We start from the raw sequence: 23,559 nt of genomic DNA, 5'->3' as shown, positions 1-23,559 counted from the left end.
GTCATTCCAGCGAAGACAAAGTGTAAAAAATTAATTACATAGATTTTCTTTAAAACGGTGAAAACAGTAACGTGGAAATAATTGGCGCGTTCCTAAGCCTCAACTGTTTTCCTTAGCTGTTGCGCAAATGATGTCAACTGTTGAGTTTCTGTCAGAAACGGTCTAATTCTGACTTCAAGTGCTAAAGGTTTGAAATTTGTCAAATTAATGGTTAAAGAGAATATACTTAAAGTTTGAGAAAAACGAGTTAAAATGTAACACCCGTCACGCTGTAATGCCCCATTTGTTTATGAAAAATTTAATTCGGTTAAATTGATAAGTATTGAATTAGTACACATTTAAAGAAAGTGACATTAAGGCGTACACCACAAATCGGAGGAAAAGCTCGGCCAAACACTAACATATGTGTAAGCGCCAATCTATTATTATTATTATGAATACGCACCGTTATATTCTGAACAGTTTGTAATGAAAGTCTATTTCTCTTTTATATTGGATTTTTTTTTTAATTGCCGTCGCAGAGCTAAATAATAGCTTGTGACAAGCAAAGTAAAATAAAGATAATTGCAGTCAGCTCATTATATGTAAACATGTACATAGTTCGTTTAAAGCATTTTTCTTTAAGCTTATTTGACCCCAAAACGTTTCAATATTTTCGATCAAATTTCAAAAGTTGCCAGTATACGTATTTTCTCTTTTTCATGTATCAAAATTTGTGCTACGCGGAAAATTTATGTATCTCACGAAATGAGCTAAAAAATAAAGTAACTTCCGAAAATTTGCACAAATTCGTATCACTTTTGAAGTAAATGGATCAAAACGGCAACACCGCATACATTGCCAATTTCAAATGAATCAGCAACCAAACTTTTTGGGTGTTTTACGCTACAATATTACAGATACATATGTACGTGTTAAATGTGTATGTATATATATATATTTATGTGCATAAGTTTACCAGTTTCTAGTTGAATCTCACTTGGACGTTCGCGCAAAATTTACATTACTAAATATATTGTTTTTGTATTTTATTTTACGATTGGGTTTCTCCGTACGCTCTTAAATGAATCATATAAACAAACAAAAAAGAAATAAATTGCAACTGAGCGAAAGACATCAATCACATATATACATCCCCATACATACCTACCTGCAGCTCGTAACTACAAAAACCGTTTAAATTTTTTATATTTCAGTGAAATAAACCAAGTAAGACTTTACAAAGCTTTAGTACATTTTAAGACACCGTACGCCACAGTCGTCTACTACAGCAGAAAAAGCCAGATATTAAAGTGTCGTGCAAGGAAAGTGAAGTTCGGGCAGCTATAAACGGCCGCGTGTTTGAAACGAACTCACAACTCGAACCGACAAAAAGTTCACGAAATTTGTTTTTACTCATATATATATATATATGTGTACACATGTATTTATGAACATCACCAACGGTTTTACAACGGGGTGTTGTGCGCATTCATTTGTGAGCAGTGCGTTAAAGTGAGAGTTTGTGTCTTAAGTCTTTCGATTTCCCAATACGAAGCTGGTATGTGTGCGTGAAAAGCAATAAAGAAGTAGAGAAAAAAATATGCAAATATTCAAAATTCGTAAACTAACCAAGTTTAGTGGGTGAAAAGATTTATTAATGAATTAAGCAAAGCAAATCTTGGGTTCATATATGTATATATGTACATACATACATACATATACTTAGCACACAGTACGTGCCAAGTGTTTGTTTTCAAAGCATTTTTATATAAATGTATAGTGTTTTGCATAAACTAAAAGTTTGTTCACAATATTTAAGAGAGTAAAAGTTTCGTAACTACTGATGTTTACATACATACATATGTATGTATGTTTATTGAAGCGTGAAAGTTTTGCGAATTGAATTTTAAAATATGTGCATATTGTATACTTATATTATGTAGTGTATGTATGTAAGTATGATGTACAGAGGTTTCAAAACAAAAAGTGTATCATATAGAATTGTGAAATTAGCGCCATTAAAGGCTTAGCTTTAAATCAATGCTTGAAAATGCGTTTTTTTTAAGATATAAGTGCAGACATATTTGAGATATGGCTGTATGCATCTGCGCCCTGTGCTCTTTCACTCTGTATAGATGTGAGTGTACGCTTCTTAGTGAAAGTGGATTCATATTTGTAGATGTAAATTTATGTATGTATGTATGCGGTATGTTGTACATAAATCGATTGTGCACATTTATAAAAGAAATTGTTGGCAACTTTCTAACATTATACTAAAAAATATGGATATGAAAAATTAATTTGAAGAATTCTTAACTGGTTATTTTATTAAGGTCTGCTAATGATATGTTCTATATTTCATTGTATATACATACAACTTTTATTACGTATGATTGTTTCTATAAAAATGTAAACCGAAAATGCAAGTAAATGAACTCAAATGGCCTTATAACTCAAAATTTCGTATTCAGATGGCGAAAGAAGGTTATGAAAACGTGAAATGGTGGAGATAGGAACTGAAAGAATTAAATAAACAATTAAATTTAGTATGTGTTACTAGTAATAATACGGGAAAAATCTGTTACGTCCGATATGTCACGTCCGTTATCACATTTTCAATTCAAAATTAAACCAACAACGAATTGCTTTTAAAAATGAATTAAATAATACATAAAATCAAGAATATCTAAAGGCTGAATTATTTACTTATTTTCTCATAATTGTGCTGTTGCATTTTTACGTATCCAATAAGGGCCGGCTTAGGTCATGAGAGCACCTCATTGAATTTATACCCAAAAAAAAAAATTTTTTCGTTCACATTTCTTATAAATTATAAGCTTTTTCATGGCAGAAATAGTACACTCGGAGGTTTGCTAGTTAGCTGAGGTTAGGAGGGCGTGTATGTACTCGGAGACAAAAGTGAGTGTCAGGAAGAGACACGTACCCCTAACCGAGGAGATCCAACAATTCCACCTACGCTATCTCGCCCAGACTGTTGAATAAGCGTGGGTCCAAGTGATTGAGGCGCTTCAACTGTAGGCCCGTACATCGACACGGAATGTGGTCAATTGATTCTGCAGGTTTGGCAAAGACTCTTAACTGCAGATCTATTGGATGTCAGAAGGACTTTGGCATTTTTCCTATAAAGCCGTGGCCATAATAGTCTTGCGATCTTACAGTCTTCCCGTTTGTTCCGCAAGTCGTTAGTAACGGCCATAGTGTATTCATCCATTTTTCTAATGTGATCACTGAAGGTTGCAAGTACGGAGCTATCTGCCTCATTAGTTGGCATAAAGAATTGCGTTTTTTTCAAAAAGGGGCAGAATGGCGCAAGAAAGATCAGTTATATATTAGTCTACTCACTTTTGTTAACACCTTGTGATTTGCAACTCTTTGCACTAGCTTGCTCTTTAAAATTTATTGTCTACGAAAAACGACTACAATTGTAAGGTTCAATCTCAAACTATACATAAAAACTTTACGAATTTGTATGCAATCGAAATTTCGAGTCGAAATTTAAATATATTAAATTTTACAGTTTCGAAAATGGGAGAAATGGGTTTTTCAATGCCCGGTTAAATACAAGGACTGTTTTACCGATCACATGTTATATGCATGAATTCGAAAACTTCGATAATGATGTTTAACTGGGAGATAGTGATAACCAGACATTGGGCAACCGGGCCTTAACTTAATACTTAGAAAAGCAAAATTTCAACAAAATTGTTTATTAAATAGTATAAAGCACCTGTTGCTACAAGTCTGCGCGTATGTGCCACTACTGACTTCAAAGCAAAATTATATATGTTTACTCAAGTTCCTGCAATAAACATAAAACATAACGTGTTTCTTTACTATTTACCTCATAAAAGCTGTCATGATGAGGTAAAACACACAATTTAACAGTACTTTGGTTAACAACTTCCACTAAGCCAGTGGTACGCAGGCTCACTCGCCTAAATGAACTTTAGGCAACCGTAGTGTTATGCTATATAAATACAAACATATCTATCTACATATGTATGTTTCTATGTATGTAAGTATGTGCATTGTACATTAGCTGATGCACATAAATAACAAGTGTCTAGTTATTTGCGTATGTATGTAAATATGTACATATTTGTGCCGGTGCCAACGGTCAAAAATATTAGCGGTTCATCTTTGCGTAGCATAGACATAAGCCGCCATTGAGCTCAGCACTAAAAATTTAATTTTTTTTTTACTGTAAGTCGCTAAAGCTCTTTAAAGTTCACACACTTAAACATAAATAAATATGCACACACGTATAGGTGCAAATTACCAAGGTTGTTACTAAATTAAGTGGACATTCTATGACTACTATTTACGGGAACTACATGATCACATACATATGTATGAATGTACATATAGTACACTCCTAGTCATTTGAATAGCGCGCCTTTTTGATTCTCAGTACCTAGAGTTTGCCTTTTCTTTTATTTGATATTAATTAGGTTTTTATAAAAAATTAGCAAATTCTAGAAATAACGTATAAATCCGATTTTAAAATTTTGTACAAATTAAAAAAAAAAATTTAACAAAGGGGTACTTTATTCTTATTACCTGCAGTGAATAAGTTAATAATATTTTTAGAAAATTTCGTATGTGCAGTTTTAGTTTTGTAGCCATTCAATAAAAAAGCGTTGATATTTGACACCTTTTTTTTGTTGACGGTGCTGCGCATTTTCTTCCACATAAACATTTTTTCGAACATACTTTGTATGAAAAAAATGCATGACACTGTCAACAAAAAAAAAAAATTTCCAAAAATCGACGGTATTTAGTAGCCACTTGAAAATTGCAATTAATTGTACTAAAATTGCAAGGTCTGCAAATATCATTACCTCATTCACTGTTTTATTTAATTGTATACAATTTTAAAATCTGATTTACATGGTTTTTGTTGTATAATATACTATATTTATATAAAAAATGAATGAATACATATTAAATAATCAAAGGGGAGGAGAGGTTAAAAGGGTGCGCTATTCAAATGACTAGGAGTGTTATTTGCATACCCACATTTCAAATAAAGAAACCAAGCTATGGAATACGTAAATATTCAGGTCCTCAGCTCCTCAGCAAGGCGAATGTGAAAGGTTCATACATACATACATATACATGTGTATGTTTGTACGCCGGAAAGTGTGTGCCGGTGTATGATTTTTGTTTTGAATGGAGATAAAATTATACTCAATACATTTGGCATATGCCTCTTCGACGTTGGTAAATATTTAGAGTCTAGTGCCATTGATGTTGGTATTTTCTTTTTCTTTCGCAGCGCATTTCCTCGATTTTACTTCCTTGTTTGTAATTGTAAAATAAAGCAATTGTTGTTACTTCACTTTTGCATGAGACAAGGCGAAATCGGGGTCACTCAGCTGGCACTTTACGCATATGTACACACAAACACATATGTACATATGTATGCACTGCATAGCGAAATGGCAATCATCATTAAATGTTGGTGACAGCGTTGCCGTTTTGGTCCAATTGGACCAAAATTGGTAGCTTCATTGTCTTTTGGTAGTTTGGTTGGTTTGATGAAGCTTTTGGTAGGCAAAAATGTTTTGAAAAGTCAATCAAAATGAGTATTAAAATTTATTCACTTACTTTTCGTTTTTTTTCCAAATTTTACTAAGCACACAATTTTCTGCAAACAAAAACTGGCTTCCCAAAGCTATGATCGATCAGCTGTTGAAATTGAACAAAAATTTGCCTATCGTCTTGAAAGAAAAATTGGTGATAGGCAATTTGGAAAGTGTGAGTGTATGCAAATTGAAACAAAATTTGGAATTTTTTTATTGAAATGCATAAAATCTCAGATTTTGTTTTTTCAAACATACACATTTTTTTGATATGAATTGAATTAATCTCAAAGGTATTTGCATTTTTACAAAAGCTTTTTACACAATACGTTAATTCTTTTATTTAAAAGCCCGAATTGGTTTTGTTTAGTTAACCAACACCGTAAACAATATTACACTGTAAATGTGTGTAGCTAAAAACCCCGTAAATTCAAGAAATTTCGTTTTAATAATGAACAAAAATTTGGTAGTTTGGAAATTGATTTGGTAGGCATTTTGGTACCTAAAACTAAACTCAAGTGGCAACACTGGTTGGTGAAACAAAAGCGCAGAAAAAAAAATATTGCGAAATTGTGTTTATTGCATTTATTCGGGCGAAAACTTGAAAATCGGCTGTTTGCATATATTTTCTAAGTGCTTTTTCATTTTATTTTTTGTTTTCCCTGTTAATATGGCCCGTAAATTAGCCTGGGAAGCTCATACTCATACTCAGTTTAGTATTTTTATGCAAATATATATGCTTGGGTACGGCCCATTCAAAAAAGAGCGGCAAAATAGAATCATAACGGTGAAAATACATATGTTCTGACCGTTAAAAAAAAGCATCTACATACATACATACATACATATGTAATAATGTGTAAGGTTAATTGTAATTTAAAAGTTAAACAATATAATATTTATATGACTGTCCCTCTCTGTCCGTCACTGTTTATTTGGACTCATCGAAATGGATGAATAAAAAAGTAGAATCTACTGAAGAAATTCCATATGTATGTACGTACGTGTGTAACCAAGCCTATCTGGCCCGGAACAAAATTATATCGAAATTTTCTCTGTTATATTTTTATTAACGGCCGCTGTAGCCGAGTGGTTAGATGACACCATCCCTGGTCGGAGCAACAACTAAAATTGGAAAAGGTTCGGAACTTAGGAAATATTTACGCTGGATTAAAGATATTTTTTATAACAAAAATTATAAAGTGAGTACTTCTATGAGTTTTGTGAGGGCTGGCATTTGCTTATTGGCACAAGACCCACTGTTGCGAAGAAACAAGGGACAAATTTCAAAATTCTCTTGCGTGAAGCAAAAGTGGTTAGTTTTGTTTTCTTATTTTGAAAGATCAAATAGATTGGCTTTTCCTTCCTGGCTCCTTCCTGTCCGCTGTTAAAATCAAAAAATCACTAAAAATCATCCAACGAAAACCTTTTTTAATATTACTTTTTTTGTCTACTTGAAAGTTTGTAGTAGCTGTAAACAAATGACAACTCAAATGACAATAGTGTTGCGAATTTCATAAACTTGTTTAGTGACCCTTTAGTGAAGCTTCTCATAAAACCATGAAAATTGTAGGTCACTCCATTTGTGTAATAATATCCGGACCGCCATCACAAATTAGAGGAAAAGCCCGGCCAAACACCCTGATATAACTAAATTATTTTCGCAGTGCACCTAGCAAATGTGCGAACGCCGATTGTTTTTTTTTTTTAATTTTTGAAATTAGTTTCTGTTAAAATTAGTTTATCTATAAATTTTCTTTCACTAGTGCTCTACATCTTCGGTTCCATCCGAATAACTACTGCCAATGAAAAAGTCACAAAATAATTTAGTTGTAAAGTGCAAATTAGTTTACATAAATATCTAAAACCATGTTTCTTAAACCAAACTCATTGAGTAATAATACCCACTCGTATTCGCTACGAATGCATGCTTTACGAAGATTTCTTTTAGTCTTTGTACTTGTCACTATGTACATACATATGTATATGGGGATGGCAGCGATTGATAATTTGATTAAATTAATCGATTATTCTTGTCCAATTTACGATTAATTTGTATCGTAGTTTTGTGTTTCATTAATCGATTAATGATCGATTAATTGTAAAATAATCGTAAAAATATTTTCAAGAAATATGAATTTTGTATTTGTCTAAAATCCATCCATCGAACATTCTTTGTTGCTAGCTACTCGACCAGAGGTTAAAAAAAAATTATTTCAAAGACCCCTTAGCATTGGCCTCGGTAATGAAGTTCTTGCGAACTTAAATAATGTGCGCAGATGATTCTTATGAAAACGGGTAGCGAGTCGTCACTACACTGAAGGAAATAATGCATAGTAATACTTTCATACCAAAATTTACCACGCACGTATTTGAATGTCCACATCTGAGTATAAGTGTACATACCCCTGCAAAAAATGCGAGTCGCATGTTACCCGGATCATCCCGGATTGGTCGCTTTTTTTTGCAGGGTTTGTATACCAAGCATGCAGAGCGCTGTCTGTAGCTGAGTGCTCACAGATGCTTGCCACAATTTGTTGATTTTCGAATTGCATTGCAGGCAACATATAAACTAATTACTTTTTTTATCTTAATTATGAAAAAGTAACCGTGAAGTGCAACATGAACGCTTCAGTTTAATATGGGCGTTTTTGAATTGAATTTTATCAAATACATTTCTGTTTGATTTTACTCTTTTTCCCTCAGTGTAGAATCAGTAGAAATGAGTTTGAACTTTGGGCCCCTCAAAATCTCTTGTACACAATCGAAGGCGAAAAGATGATGATTGGGGTCACCCACAAGATGAAATGTGTTTTTAATTAAATTTTCAAGTCCTAGAACTTAAGCGATATATCAACACTTGGGAGGAAATGAAAACTGTTTACCCAAAACTTTACGGACTTTCGAAAAAAAACCGTCATTTATGTAGTTGGTACTTCGGAGCTGGTGCTACAGCCACCGTGAACGCAACCGCTTGTTTTTGCAAACTTGGTTAAATGATAAATAATTATCGCCGCTAAAAATACTCGTTTTATTTTATTAAAGGCTAATTAACTGGAGAATTAGAAATTCTTTTTGGAAAAGTGTTTATGTAAACAAGTGCCTTTAAAAATGCGATTAATCGATTATTTCTCAATAATTGCAATTAATTTTATTTGGCTTGTGATTATTCATATGATTAATTAATCGATTATTTAATTTTTTTTGGCCATCGCTATATGTATATGTTACCGTTCACACACGACTGCCACTTGCCACTGTCTACATTCATACCAGGGATGTTGCGAATATTTGCATTCGCATTCGTTATGCGAATGATTTGCATCATTTTAGACATTCGCATTCGCATAAAATGGACCGATGGCCCTAAGTCTGTCTAATCAGGGTGCGGACAATAACCGGCTTTTACCTTCAGGCGCTAAACGGTTAAGAAGTATATCAAGCAAATTGATGGGTCTTCAATAAGGACTGATAAAAGTCTTATAAACAACCTAGAAAAACGAGCCTATCTCGGTAAAAATCCTATCGACAAATTGACAGATCTGGTCCGCAAATATTTGAGCGCTCCATCTGCCAGCGTTCCAAGGGAGCAATTGTTTACTGCAGCCGGCCTTATATACGAGAGTCTAAGAAATTGCCTCATGTGAGAAAAAGCAGGCAGACGAGTTTGACGTATCCTCAGTAGGGTTTGGAAAAAAATTTGAAGGGGATTATTTTACTCGGGGGTGCTTAAGCCCCTTTGTTGACGATGTTTACTTATACAAACTGAAACTGTATGATTAAGTATTAAAATTTGATTTTTAAGCTGCCTGCAAATTAAAAAAAAACGCTTTGAAAATTTGTAAAATGATTAGCACTTTTTTATTTTGGTATGTTTAATTCAAAAATATGTTTCCATTTTTCGCTGAGTACAAATTTACTGACTAACCAGGTAAAAACGAATAATAATTATAAAGACTCACTAAAATTTGTATAATATTCGCAATGTTTTTCATTAGGTTTTTTCGCAATTTTTTTTTTCAAAAAAGTAGAGCTGATTATCCAACAAAAACTATATAAATCCAAATTTTTTGGCTAAAATTTCTAGAAATACACATGTAAAGCTAAATATATTATACAATTTATAGCCTCTTTTTCACTTAAAAAGCATCTGTGTGACATTTCTACAATTAAATTTATTATAAAACAAGTAAGAGCAGCGCTGTCTTCGGCTATGCCGAAGGCTTCATACCTTTCATGAACATCTGCAAATTTTACTTTGACAGATTACTGCTTTTGAATACATCTGCATACATCGATGGAGGAGTTACATACTTATATAAAAAATCGCATCTAAACAATCAGAGGTATGGAAGATATACTTTATATGGCACCAATCTAAGTGATTTTCACTGCTATGTGATCGGTATGTAAACCGGTAACACAATTTATTGGGTTTAGTTTCCTACATAAAGAAGATATATCGCAAAAACTGGTATCTGAACAATCAGTGGTATAGGAGATAAAGCTTATACAGCATAGATTTTGACGATTTTCTCAGTAGACTTTGTATTATTATTTATAAAATATCTTACGAAATTTATCGGTTTTAGCTGTTCAAATAAAGGAGTTTTACAGTAAAATCCCATATCTGAACAATCAGATGTATGGAAGATACATATATGTTATAGTCACCCGATCCTTAATTTTCAGTGTAAGTATTCCGTTGATAATGAGCAAAAATGGTGCGAAATTTCATGTTCCTAGCTGCATAAATGGAGGAGTTATGATAAAATACCTCATATCTGAACAATCAGTTGTATGGGGGCTACAGGTTATAGCGACCCGATCTTTGTTATTTTCACTGTAAGTCTTCTGTTGATAATGAGTGAAAACAGCGCGAAATTTCATGGTCCTAGCTACATAAATGGATGAATTATAACGAAAAATCTCATATCTGAACAATCAGTTGTATGGGAGCTATAGGTTATAGTTACCCGATCTTTTTAATTTTCACCGTAAGTTTTCTGTTAATAATTATTGAAAACAGTGCGGAATTTCATGTTCCTAGCTATATAAATGGAGGAGTTATAACGAAAAATTTTATATCTGAACAATCAGTTGTATGGGAGCTATAGGTTATAGTGACCCGATCTTTGTAATTTTCACTGTAAGTATTCTGTTGATAATGGGTGCAAGTACTGCAAAATTTCATGTTCGTAGCTGCATAAATGCAGAAGTTATAACGAAAAATCTCATATCTGAACAATCAGTTGTATGGGAGCTATATGTTATAGTGGTCCGATTCTTCCGGTTCCGACAAATAATTAATACATTATAAAAATACACCCACCTACCAAATTTGATCCGGATATCTCGAAAACTGAGAGACTAGATTGCATACAAACAGACAGACAGACGGACAGACGGACAGACGGACATGGCTAAATCAACTCAGCTCGACGTTCTGATCATATAAGTATACATTTTAATGGGTCTATCTCTTTTTGTTCTGGTACTTACAAACATCGGACCAAAGTTATAATACCATTTCATGCTCATGAAAGGTATAATTAATAAAAACGGTGACTTAAGTTGATTATAACTATTTTAATGTTACTCCTAACATTCGCATTCCGAAAATTCGCATTCGCATTCCCGAATATGTAAAATATGACATTCGAAACATCCCTAATTCATACATACATATGTACATGTGCACATAAATGTACATATCTATATACATAAATAACATATTCACATAAAATTACCACAGTTGGTTGCTGGCCAAACGCAATAATTTGGCATCAAATTGGACAATGTACTTTTCGTATGTGGGGCAACAAACCACAAACAATTCGGGCAATGTTGATTTTACCAACGATGTTATCGAACTGTTAAGTCGGTGCATTATATAGGTACATACACATACATATGTACGGTGTTCATATGAGCCTAAAATCATACACACATATGCCTTATTAGATAAATCTAAGTCACGACCACCCACCTACAATATATTTTATTGTAACAAAAATGTATCTACATATGTATCTGTATAATTATTAGGGTGTAACATTACCACATACATATGTTTGTATATCCGCTTGGCCACGGATCCCACAAATGCAGTTTTGTAATTAAATCAGGGACCCGAACTTTTATAATAAAAGTCGTTAGTCGTTGGTTTTAATTACAATTAAGTTTTCTTCGAAGATCCCTTCTTTTGCCAAGATCAGCAATGCCAACTATATTTCCATTTAAATGAACCTTTTGTTATTATTCAATGGCCATTGTATTATGAAAACACTTCTTGCTTAAAGTACATTTAACTGACACTTTAACTAAAAGGAAACTTTTGCAAAAGGAACTTTAAGTGTTTCATTATGAAATCGGCCCTTAATCAAATAAAGCTCTGTTAATATGATGTACAAAGTATTTTGAAATTTTTTGTCTGATTCCTTAAAAAAAAAGAAATTGCACTAAGAAGGCTTAGAACCAGCCATACATAATTCCTTTTTTAAGTTGCATACCAATTCAAAAGTTTACAGTATTTCACTTTTATAGCCACGTTTCATGAAAGCGATTTAAGGAAGTAATTATTATTGTTTTTATCTCAATTTAATATGAAAACTGACAGAAGGGAAACCCCCTTTTTTAATTTATTCGATGGTGAAACTGGCCGTAAATCTGGTCCTTAAAAAAATGTCAAACATGTTACTTGAATTGTTTATCCTTTAGTATATTTGTGAAATTAAAACCTAAAAACTATTCGCGTATGCGAAAATGTATAACAATTTATGATGTGCGTCCTAATGATGTGCCGGAAATAAAATGGATATAAAAAGATACTATATCGCACACGATCTTAAAAATGACACAACTCAATATTTGGCATTTTTTAAATTATATACTAAAAATGTACACAGAGCTTTTATTTATCATTCAGGCAAAAGCTGGAGCAAATTTTCATTCTAATTTTTTGAAAAAACCTAAGGCAAAGTCTCCTTGCCCATAAGATTATCATGCGCTAGGAAATAGTTTTTCGCACTTTCTGACGAACGTCTAATTTTGAGTTGTGTCACCTTTGAAGATTGTGTGCGATATCTAATCTGGTAGTACACTTTGAAAAAAAGAAAGCATTTGTTCCCCCACATTCGACTCAGTCAAACCCCGCAATAATCCGAACTAAGTAATAGTAGGCCTAATTTGTGTTATCGAAAAATTCGCATTATCGGGTTCTTTTGATACTTGAAATTTGTAAAAAAAAAGATTTTTCAGCTAAATATTTCGTTTTTATCTAATATCGCGAACTGCATTCCTTATAGTTTGGCCAGCTTCTCGTTGCATATTTTTTTTTTTTTTTTTTTTTTATCTTTTAAAACGATCAACCACTCAATATATCAATTAACTCGGTTCGCAGCATAGGTAACGAGTTTCGTTTGTTTTTGGGGTCTGACTATGATTTCACAACTAATTCTTTTCAGTGTATGTATTCTATGCGACAAATCAACTGAATTCCACTGTTAAAGTGAAAGCGATCCATGGTGCTCTCACTGATTAATCATCATCGCTGGCAAAAATATGCAACTATTTACTCGCATGCATACATCCATTTATATGTACATACATACATATGCAAGCCAACTTGGTAGCAGCAGCTTAATCTCAAAAAGTTACAGCTTACAGTTATATGTACATGTGTGCACATATAAATGCACCCTAACAAAGGTGTTTTTTTGTGTCTGCATGAAACCAAACTTGTATAGTATGTTCATATACACACATACATAAGTATGTATACATAACACAAGAGCAACAAGTGTTTTTTCTTTTTTTTAGTTTTGCGAAATTTTTATTATACTGTACTAAACATATTTCGGTTATACGAAATTTCGGGGAATTTATAAAGACTAGGGCTGTTCTATGCACTTGATAAACACCAAATTTTTATAATTTGTAAATTTTTTATTATTTAACAAGAATTGGAATTCTAGCACAAAAATCAAAAGCTCTTTTCTTGATAAATTATCAGGATTGAAAATGCTTTTGCAAAGCCTTTACAAATTGAAATTTCATATGAAAATTATAAATTTTGTATAATAAAAAATTTGCTTCTATCATTTAAATACTGCATATGCCGGCATTTGAACCTGCGACACACAGAATTTATAGCCGACATCTATACCTACTCGGCAACGGCAGTCAAAAGCTTGTTTTCCACTCAAGTGGAAATATCGAATCCGTATCATTCGTATGGAGGTTTGATTTGCTTTAAACAGGTAAAATGTCGTAATCAAAGTTTTGCGAAATACTTGACGAAAATGGCCATAAGAAGCTTCTTTCCTCTCCTGAAACATTTTTAAATTGGAACTTAGAAACGTTTCACTCAAAGCCGTTACCGTTGCCGTTTCGTTTCTAGTAATGCATTTTAAGATGCACCTCAACTTTTTGAAATGTCAGTTAGGCTACTATGGCACTCAAGGCCTCATATTAAACTATACTAAAAATTTTAAAGTATTAGTATCAAGAAACACGAAGTTATATGGCACTTTTTAAAAAGCCCTATCTGTTTTTTGGATTTTTTGTATAATGTTTTTTTTTTTTTAATTATCCGGTAAAACGAGAAACTTTTTTGAGTATAGCCTTTGTGAATCGAGGTAACTGAATGTATGTACGTACATATGTACATGGTATTTTTTATTATTTGAACGCCAAGCAAAATTTATAAAAATTACATGGATATTCACGATCTTATGCATTTTCTTTATTATTTATAGCTTTGTTCTTTTAATTTTTTTTACACTTTGCATGTATGCATGTATGTATGTATGTACATATGTATGTTATTCCTCAATTAACGAACATATATATATATATATTACTAGCCATTACATGTACATAAGTATGAGTTGTACATATATGTAAATGTATTATTATTTCTTCATTGCCGTTTCAGTGTCTTCAACTAACAAAACGAATTTTATGCCAAAACTTGGTTTTTTCTCAACCGCTTTGCTATAGTAAAATAAATACAAAAAAGCGAAAAACTTGTCTGTGCTGTGGTTTCATGCTGTTGCCAAATTTTGAGATTAGCGAAAATGGCGCGGGTGAATGAACGAGAGTTGCTGCTGCAACTTATACTCCTGGCTATATGCACTTACGCGTGCGTATTCAATGCTGCCGAAGCTAAGCGATTGAATGGTGAGTAATGTTGAAGTTAAGTTTATGTGCATACGAGTACTATGCATTTAAATATTAATGCATATGTATGTTGCATGTATATGGGTCATTCCATATCACATTTTAATAAATATACATATAAAATAAAAAAAATAAAAAACTTTTTAATATACCACGCTTTTATAAATCGACTAAAAATTAGAATATATTTCTCAGTCCCATAGAATTTGTTTTGATAACTTTTGATTTTAAAATTTTAGCAAAAGTCATTATAAACAATTTATGAGATTGAAAACGAAAAACGTGGAGCGGATGCAATACAAAGCATTAGAATTTAGTGGCAACAGTCAAACTACATAACATAGACCTCAAATTTCTACCGAGAAAGTACAAATTTGCGTAACATAAAGACATAAAATAAGCTTATGAATTTAGTACTGTAGCTGAACAGTTTTAGATCTCGACACTTAACAAACTCCTGCCTATCGTGACTCGGCGCGAAAATTTAAAATATTGGTTCCGTACGTCATGCGGACGGCGCCCCTCGTGCGGATGGGCGGAAAGGGAGGTAAAAAAAAAACTCAGAATCATAAACGCTGATTATTTGGACCTGTAAAGGATGTATTGATACCTCTGGAATCAAACACATTTACAAAGAAGGAAAGTCGCAACAATTTTTAATTTTTAGCCGACTTCAAAAACAGAGGAGGTTAGATATCAATTCGTCGGAATATGTATTTTTTTATGTATGTTTCCGCATAACTTTGGACCCGTTAACCGAATTGATGTCGGTTTTTTATGGCTTAAAAACTACTTATTTTAATCTCAATTTTTTTTTTAAATTTCACATCGCCCAGTATGATATTTAAAAAAAAAAAAAGTAGGCTATTTTTATGACACTTTAGACAACAGAAGCAGCACCATAACACTCATAAACGTTGTTTATTCTAATGCAAAGCATTAAACAAAAGAAAATTTACAGCAAAAACAAAGTACTTTTTCAATCAACAGAAATAATGAATAATGTTTGTTCAGATTTTTCTTGAAAGCTGTACGTTTAATAAGTACTTAATTAATTTCTTGTTGGTTATTGATTTAAATAGAACATAGTTTTTTTTTATCCGTAAACATATATACAATAGACACCGACATATGTACATACACACACACTAAGCAGGGAACCAATGCAGTCACTTTCCATCCCGCCATGTTGCACGAACGTGTTGAAACTCGTTAAGTGAACAAACATGTCTGAAGATCAAACACCCAACGATCTAAAGTCATTTCCGCTGTGATAAACTAGTAAGATTTTAGTCAACATAAAACTGGTGTAAGATCCATATACACACACATACATATGCACATATGTATATACATACGTACTAGCAATAGGCAAAAAAGTCAAGAAAGAACGCTAGCAAAATGAAACATTAGGAAAACACTGTGTCAGTCGGTCAATGGGCAAAAGCTAGCAACATCACTTAGCATCGTCGTGTAGTGGTAGTACATATATATGTACATATGTAGCTTCGTGAGGCACTCGTTATGTGCTAACAACGACTCTACGACACAATTGGTTTCCTATATACCAAATATAGTAAGTTTCGCTTTCATTACAGAGAGTCAATATCGGAGAAATGGTTGAGATATACAAAATGCGCTTTGTACATATGTATGTACATATTATGTACTATATAGTATGTTTGTACACAAACGTGTACATATTTAAATACATATGTATGTATGTATAATACATATAAGCGCTAGGAGATGCACACGGGCTCATCCATACATTTCCTCACGCTCAGGCAGTTTTATATGTGCCGAAGAAAAATCGCATTAATACAACAGGAAGTAAATATTTCCATCTAGCTTTACAAATTTTTATAAACACCCTTGCGAGTTCCCGAGTTTTCTAATTATACGCGTAAAACTCGTTTTCGTAGAAATGGTATAGAATTCTTGAAAATCAATATTTTTCGATTTCTCTTTAGGAGACTTCCAATAATAATATCCAAGGGTTTATTTAACCATTTTTTAATATTAACTATTTTTATAGGTCCCTGAAAACCCCTCAAGGGGACCAATAAAAAAACATATTGTTGGTTTAGGTGGATGTTAGATGTATTAAACAAGGTGCGATTGACAACTCAGTGCGGCTCTCTTTTACGGTACTATAATGTCAAAAAATATAAACAAACGGTTCAAAATTCATATATTTTTTGTATTTGACATTATGAGATGGTTCTTTTGAGAATTTGTACCACGATTTTGTTTTTTTATGAAAACTGGAAAAAGTATAAAAGTCTTAGCGGTAGAAGTTATAGCTCGTATTTTGGAGATCACCACATCTCCTCTTCAGACTTCTTTACCCACACTTCAGCAGGACGCGAATCCGCATCATCAATGTGCAGAGCTAGCAACGCTAACCACTGATGTCCGAGATAATTCCGAACTAACGAGTTGACTGTTGACTGGACACCTGACTGTGATAAGCGAACATGACAACGCCACTTGCCCTTGCTGCCACCAGAGCTCTTTAACACCCAACAGTGGTCCGATTTATTCGTAGATCGCGTAGATTTAAAATATGTTAAACAGAATAAGAAAACAGTACAATAGACGGTATGTAGTCTGAGGCATGGTAAGAACACCTTTCCGCAAAAATACTGTGGTCAGCGTAGCTTGAGTTGGACTTGCGAGGGCTATTTTTTGACGAAAAAATTACATCGACGTCGACGTCGACAACTATAATAGGGTCGGTATCATGGTCCATTTGGCTCAATATTATGACAATGCAGCAAAAGTTATTTAATATAAAAAATTGTCTTTCCAAAAAATTTTTGTCTACGCCTTTTTCCATTGATAACCACGATATCTTCATCCATCAATCCATCAATTTTAAATATTAATATCGTTCTGAGAACACTAAGTTCTTCGGTTCGGTGCAGGCTAACTATTGTTTCCACCCGCCTCCATTTAGCCGAAACATTGTGTGACGTCAGGACTTTTGTTAAAGGACTTTGAGATTTTAAAGATATGATTAATTTAGAAATTATTAAAAAAAAAATTAAGTGCAATATAGAATAACTATGGGTACCAAATGCAAGAGAAAATTCTTTACAATTTAAAACATTCAAGTTTTTTGATTTGCAAGATTATTATTAGATTTTATTTTTTTAAGCTGTTAAAGTCAGGATGGACGCGGCTTTACGATATTTTTCAGATGGTTTCGCGAATATATAGTTTTTTTTGTGTGTGTAAAATTGACTATCGCATGGTGTTATCGGCATAGTTATACATTCATACATATCTATACACATGTCTATGTATGTATGTACATAAATACATACATAAACATATTATAATTTTAAATCCATCATAAAAAATAATTTTCCGTTAACAAGTATGCAAGTATAAAGAAAAAATATTTTTATCATCTCCATTTCAGCAAACTTAACAGCATGCCAACATTTGCGTCGTGTTGAGATCCGACGCGCCAAAGCATTGTATTCAAATGAAAAAGACTCCTCAATTCGTATACCGCGATGTAGTAAAAGTGGAGAATTTGAACAGATCCAGTGTCGTAACGAAAGAACCGGCCTAGATTGTTGGTGTATTGATGAGTATGGCGTCGAAATACCAGGTACTCGCAACGAGTCAAAGTCGCAGGTACGCTGTTCCGAGCCAACGCATTGCGCGGCTTCTGCGTGTCGCATGTTCTGTCCAGCGGGCTTTGCCCGAGACCCCGAAACTGGGTGTAGTGTCTGTCATTGTCGCGATATTTGCGAAGGCGTAGTTTGTCCCAACGGACAGACGTGTCAACCACAAGAAGTCAAATGCAAAGTTGAACCATGCCCCCCGGTGCCTACGTGTAAAAAAGCTCGATCTTTATCTACATACTGTCCAGCTGGCATGCCATTAGCCATTGATGGCAGCATTCGTCCATTTCTTTGTGGTAATGAAACAGGAAAGCCACAATGTCCTCCACTCTATGAGTGCATGATTGATACTGGTAATGAATATGGAGTTTGTTGTCCAAGCACAATGAAATTCTCGAAGCCAGGAATTTGTCCTGCGCAAGATAAAGTTGAATACAGCGAACGTACGGGATACATGTGTGGTTCTCCATGTAACAGCGATCTGGAATGTGGTAATATGGAGAAATGTTGCTTTACAAGGGGTTGCCAATTTAATTGCCAGCAGCCGTATAATGTGACTACATGCCATCAAGCACGTGCACTCTCCGATATTTTAGAGGTCAATGAGAGGGAAGGTCGTGGCTATCAACCGGATTGTAATGGCCCCGGTGGGTTATTCTCACCACGTCAGTGCTCGCGTAATGGCCTCGTATGTTGGTGTGTTGATCCACGTACTGGTCATAAAATTCAGGGCTCAATGGGGCCAGCAAATGATGTCAATTGCGATGGTTGGGAGAATATGATAAGTCATTCGCTGGGTAGAAGCTTTAATATGGAAAAATGCGATACGAATATTTGCGCAGCAGTATGCGAATATGGTTTTAAGGTAAGCAAAGGATTTTCGTATTATGTACATACACATGTACAGAAAGGGTAGTCCATATAAGTAGTTATTTCTTTCTAAAAATTCAAAAAGAAAACATAATTTTTTTTCGATATAGTAATAAAAATAGATTGGCGCTTACACAATATGTAAGTGCTTGGCCGAGCTTCGCCTCCGATGTGTGGAGTGCGCCTTGATGTTGTCACACATAGGGGAGGAACCTACAGTTTTAAGCCGATTTCGAACGGAGAGTTAATTTTTATGAGAAGCTGTTTTCGTGCGCACTTCTTACCGCTACACCACAGCGGTAGGTATATTATTGGTTTATTCGAAAGAACAAACATTCCCATTCCTTTCGGAACACGGTTTCATAAATGTAGCTGCCTTGGTTTGCTTCGCTATTGCGTATCGCGCTCGATATTCGCCTTTAGGGCCTGAATCGTTAATGGATTTTCCGTCGCGGCACCCCACCAAAAAAGTCGTACGCTGTCAAGTTAGAGACAAATGGGCCTATTGGGAACGCTCCAAAATCCACACTAAACTGTCACTCTCCGAGGATGTATTGGCTACTCGACGATCACGTGCGGGTTTTCCAATCCCCATATGCGGTAGTTCTGCTTCTTAATATACTCGCCGAGTGTAAAATGCGCTACCCCAGAAAAGATTATTTTTCGAGCAACATCGTTATCCATTAAATTTGCATTATCTCCCAATGTTGTACAAGCGGAAAGCAATTAATTTCGTTCCACAAGATATGATACTAGTCATGATACTGTCAAATTCATTTTCATCCCTTACTAATGTAAGCAGTAACGATTGCTAAAGTAAGTACAAAAGATTAGACATGGATTCGACAAGAATTAAATACATGAGCCATTTAACAGTAGTAACGTTTTTTTTTTGAATTTTGAATTATGTCGTTATTACATAGGACCATCGATATGTATTCTTCGTAAGGATATTAAATTTTACACAAAATTCAATATTTTCTATTTCATTTAGAACGATCATAATGGATGCCCTTCATGTGAATGCTCGGAGCCTTGTGAGGGCTTCAAGTGTGCGATCGGTTCACACTGTGAAGTTGCCACTGATCCATTATGTGAAACAGGCTCCGCACTATGCGCTTCCTGGCCTGTATGCAAACCCGATTTGGTATATTCTAATCCGTGCGACGTCGGTGCTCCTTTAGCTGATAATATAACTGGTGAAGTTATGTATTGTTTTGAAGGTACGTACGCAGTATCTATAAGTCACATTTATATCTACCTGTACTATCCTTTAATAGTCTAGTTATAATCGATCTTACAGTAAACTTATTACATACGAACTTCATATTTGTTTTTATTTGTATTTGCTTTTAGAGCGTCAATCTCGAGCTTTTCAACCAACTGCGTTCTTTGAACCGGGACCAGAAATAAAGCAGTCGCGCTCTATGTCCAATCGTATTGCATGCCCGAATAACTATAAATGCGTGAAGTTACCCCACGATACGGAAAGTATTTGTTGCCCACTTCCTGAAGAGAGTATAGCCATGGATGGGCATTCGACACACCAACAAACCAGTGAGTAAACATCCTGCCTATAATAGTTATTTGTATTGATGTTTATTACTATCTACTTACATAAATATTCTGGACTTTTTTAGTGTGTGAATATTTAAGAGATTTTTCCGAACGCATGGAAGGTACCGAAGAAGGCATGCAACTGGCTATACCGGCACCACGTTGTACCGACGACGGCAACTATTTAGAACGTCAGTGTGGCATGAAGAAAATTCGTGTTACACGTGCTGAACAGCGGCAAATCCTCGAGGAGAATACCATACGACGCATGCGCATGCTACTGAAAAGCACTGATGAGAGACAAACACGTAAGAAACGGCAAGTAGAGCGTTTAAAATTGTATCGCGTTAACGATGACGCCTTAAAAGTGCACATTGCTGCGCCAATCCAGAGTCGTAATGCAAAAGTAATTGATGTTGGAGCTGATCGTACGCAAAGTTTGGGACAACTTTTTGAAGTGGAGTTTAAAAAAGTTTTACCAGCGCCGAAACAGTCGCTGTTCGACAACGAATTGGTGGAAATCGAAGTAGAGGAATGTTGGTGTATAGACAGCTTTGGCACCGAAATACCAAATTCACGCGGATTCAATTTAACTGACTCGGATTGCTTGAATATTCGTGAATCCATCGACTGCTTGGATCTAACTTGTCGAATGGGATGTGAATATGGCTTCACATTAGATCCCAGCACACGTTGCCCCGCCTGCCAATGTCGCGACCCTTGCGATGGTGTTGTTTGCGGGGATGGCAAAGAGTGTCGCATTGTCGATGTCTCATGTGATGAAGAATATTGTCCACCCGTTCCAGCATGTTTACCGCGTAAACCTGGCCAATGCCCATTCCTGGTGCCACCTGGTCCTGACAATTTGGACGCTAACACGTGTGCTTACGAATGTCGTACAGACTCGCACTGTGATGGCCAGAAACGATGTTGTTCGAATGGTTGTGGCACCCAGTGCGTGTTGCCTCAAATGAAAACCGCTTGCCAACATCTGCACACAATACAGATGCACCAAGCATCCGAGCTAGGTATACCGGCAATGAAAATGCATATAGCTCAATGCGATGCTCGCACCGGCAAATGGAATCAAGTACAATGTTCACCAGATGGCTTTTGCTGGTGTGTCGATGAAAATGGCTGGGCATTAAACGGCACACGGATCAAAGGGACGTCGCCGATCTGCAAGGTGAATGCAACATTTGCTTGTCCGGAAACAAAATGCGAAAAGAAATGCGAAGCCGGATATAAAATCGATCAAAACGGATGTGCAATTTGTGAGTGTAGAGACTTTTGTGATGAAATCAATTGTTCTAGCGGCGAGGAGTGTCAGCTGATTAATGTAGAGTGCATTGATTCTCCATGCCCTAAAATGCCTATTTGTGTGCCACGGCGGGTATCGCTTTGCCCCGAAGGTAATCCGCTGAAACAAGGTGATCTTGAGGTGAGTTGCGGACCACACAACGATAATGAGGCCTGTCCCACAACACACACGTGTCAGTTGAATCCGGTGACACATCGTGGAGTCTGCTGCTCGAAGACAAGTATGTACAGATATGCATTTACATATATTTATTCATTGGCTATGTATGTATATGTTAATCATTGTAACGTAATCTTGCAGGAGATGTATGCTTTGAGTCAATGGACAATGCTTGTCTAGGAAAAGTGCAATCTGAGCGAAATGTGACACGTTACCGCTTCAGCCCAAAGTCCAATAGATGTGTAACTGTTACGATTGATCTCGACGCTAATTCGTGTCAGACAAAGAATCTTTTTCACAGCGAACTAGCTTGTAATTCAGTGTGTCCAGGTGCGTTATAAATAGTATTTAGATAATTACGTTACGCACAGCTATTGGGTTTTATTGTATATATATACAGTATGTGGAAAAAATAAGTTTCCAATGTGGGTATATGAACTCAAACACAAATAGCATTAATATATGTTGGTTTTAAAAAGAAGTATACTGTTTATTTCAAAGGTTTATTATAAATTGTCAAAACGAATACTAAAAAATAAAAAACAAATTTTAAGCTTTTTTGCCGGGTCTGGAAACTTAAAATATTTTTATGAAAAATCTTGAAAAATTAAGTTTCCAACTTAGTTAATATCCACAGTGGCCTCCATTTCGCAGTGACATTTTTGCAAGTCGATCTGGCATGGTGTCTACAAGCTTACGACATCCCTCTGGATTAATATTTTTCCAATTTGAAATTATGCATTCTCTCAACTGTCGTAAGTTTTGAGGCGCTGCTTCAGCAATACGAATTTTAAGTATTGCCTAAGCGTTCTCTATTGGAGAGAGGTCAGGACTTTGCGGTGGCCATTTTAAAATAGTAATGTTTTCCTTGGAGAGATATTCCACAACCTTTTTTGCGGTGTGAATAGGTGCATTGTCTTGCTGGAATACAAAATGGTCACCAATTAGTCGTTTCCCTTCGGGGATAGCCGTCTCCTCTAGGATCTTTATGTAGACATCTGCATTAACTTTTCCTTCCAAAACGATTATATCGCCTGTACCTTGAGCACAGAGACATCCCCACACCATTAAACCTTTGTCTACTGCCTTAACGGTAGGAACAGTACACTTATAGGACAAAGCGTCGCCTGCTTTACGCCATACGTGAACCATGCCATGTGAATACTTGAGTCGTATCATCGACTCATCGGTCGATAAGACATTATACCAAAACTCTTTGGGCTTCAGGACATGCTCCACG

The 23,559-nt window shown here is 35.0% G+C and overlaps 1 protein-coding gene across 1 annotated transcript; it reads left to right on the top strand.

Moving 5' to 3' along the window:
• Positions 1 to 1,155: 1,155 nt before the first annotated feature.
• LOC118738148 lies at positions 1,156 to 22,660 on the top strand. The gene is made up of 7 exons (XM_036469071.1): positions 1,156 to 1,540; positions 14,527 to 14,771; positions 18,202 to 19,277; positions 20,277 to 20,505; positions 20,639 to 20,839; positions 20,923 to 22,380; positions 22,461 to 22,660. The coding sequence occupies exons 2-7, from the start codon at positions 14,669 to 14,671 to the stop codon at positions 22,658 to 22,660; spliced, it is 3,267 nt and encodes a 1,088-aa protein (XP_036324964.1). The 5' UTR covers positions 1,156 to 1,540; positions 14,527 to 14,668.
• Positions 22,661 to 23,559: the final 899 nt, after the last annotated feature.

This window comes from Rhagoletis pomonella, unplaced genomic scaffold (genome assembly GCF_013731165.1).
Source record: "Rhagoletis pomonella isolate Grant_MI unplaced genomic scaffold, Rhpom_1.0 Rhpom_scaffold_00004, whole genome shotgun sequence".
NCBI classification, from domain to species: domain Eukaryota; kingdom Metazoa; phylum Arthropoda; class Insecta; order Diptera; family Tephritidae; genus Rhagoletis; species Rhagoletis pomonella.
Note: the sequence above shows the minus strand (reverse complement) of the source record. Positions and strands in the feature narration are given on the sequence as shown.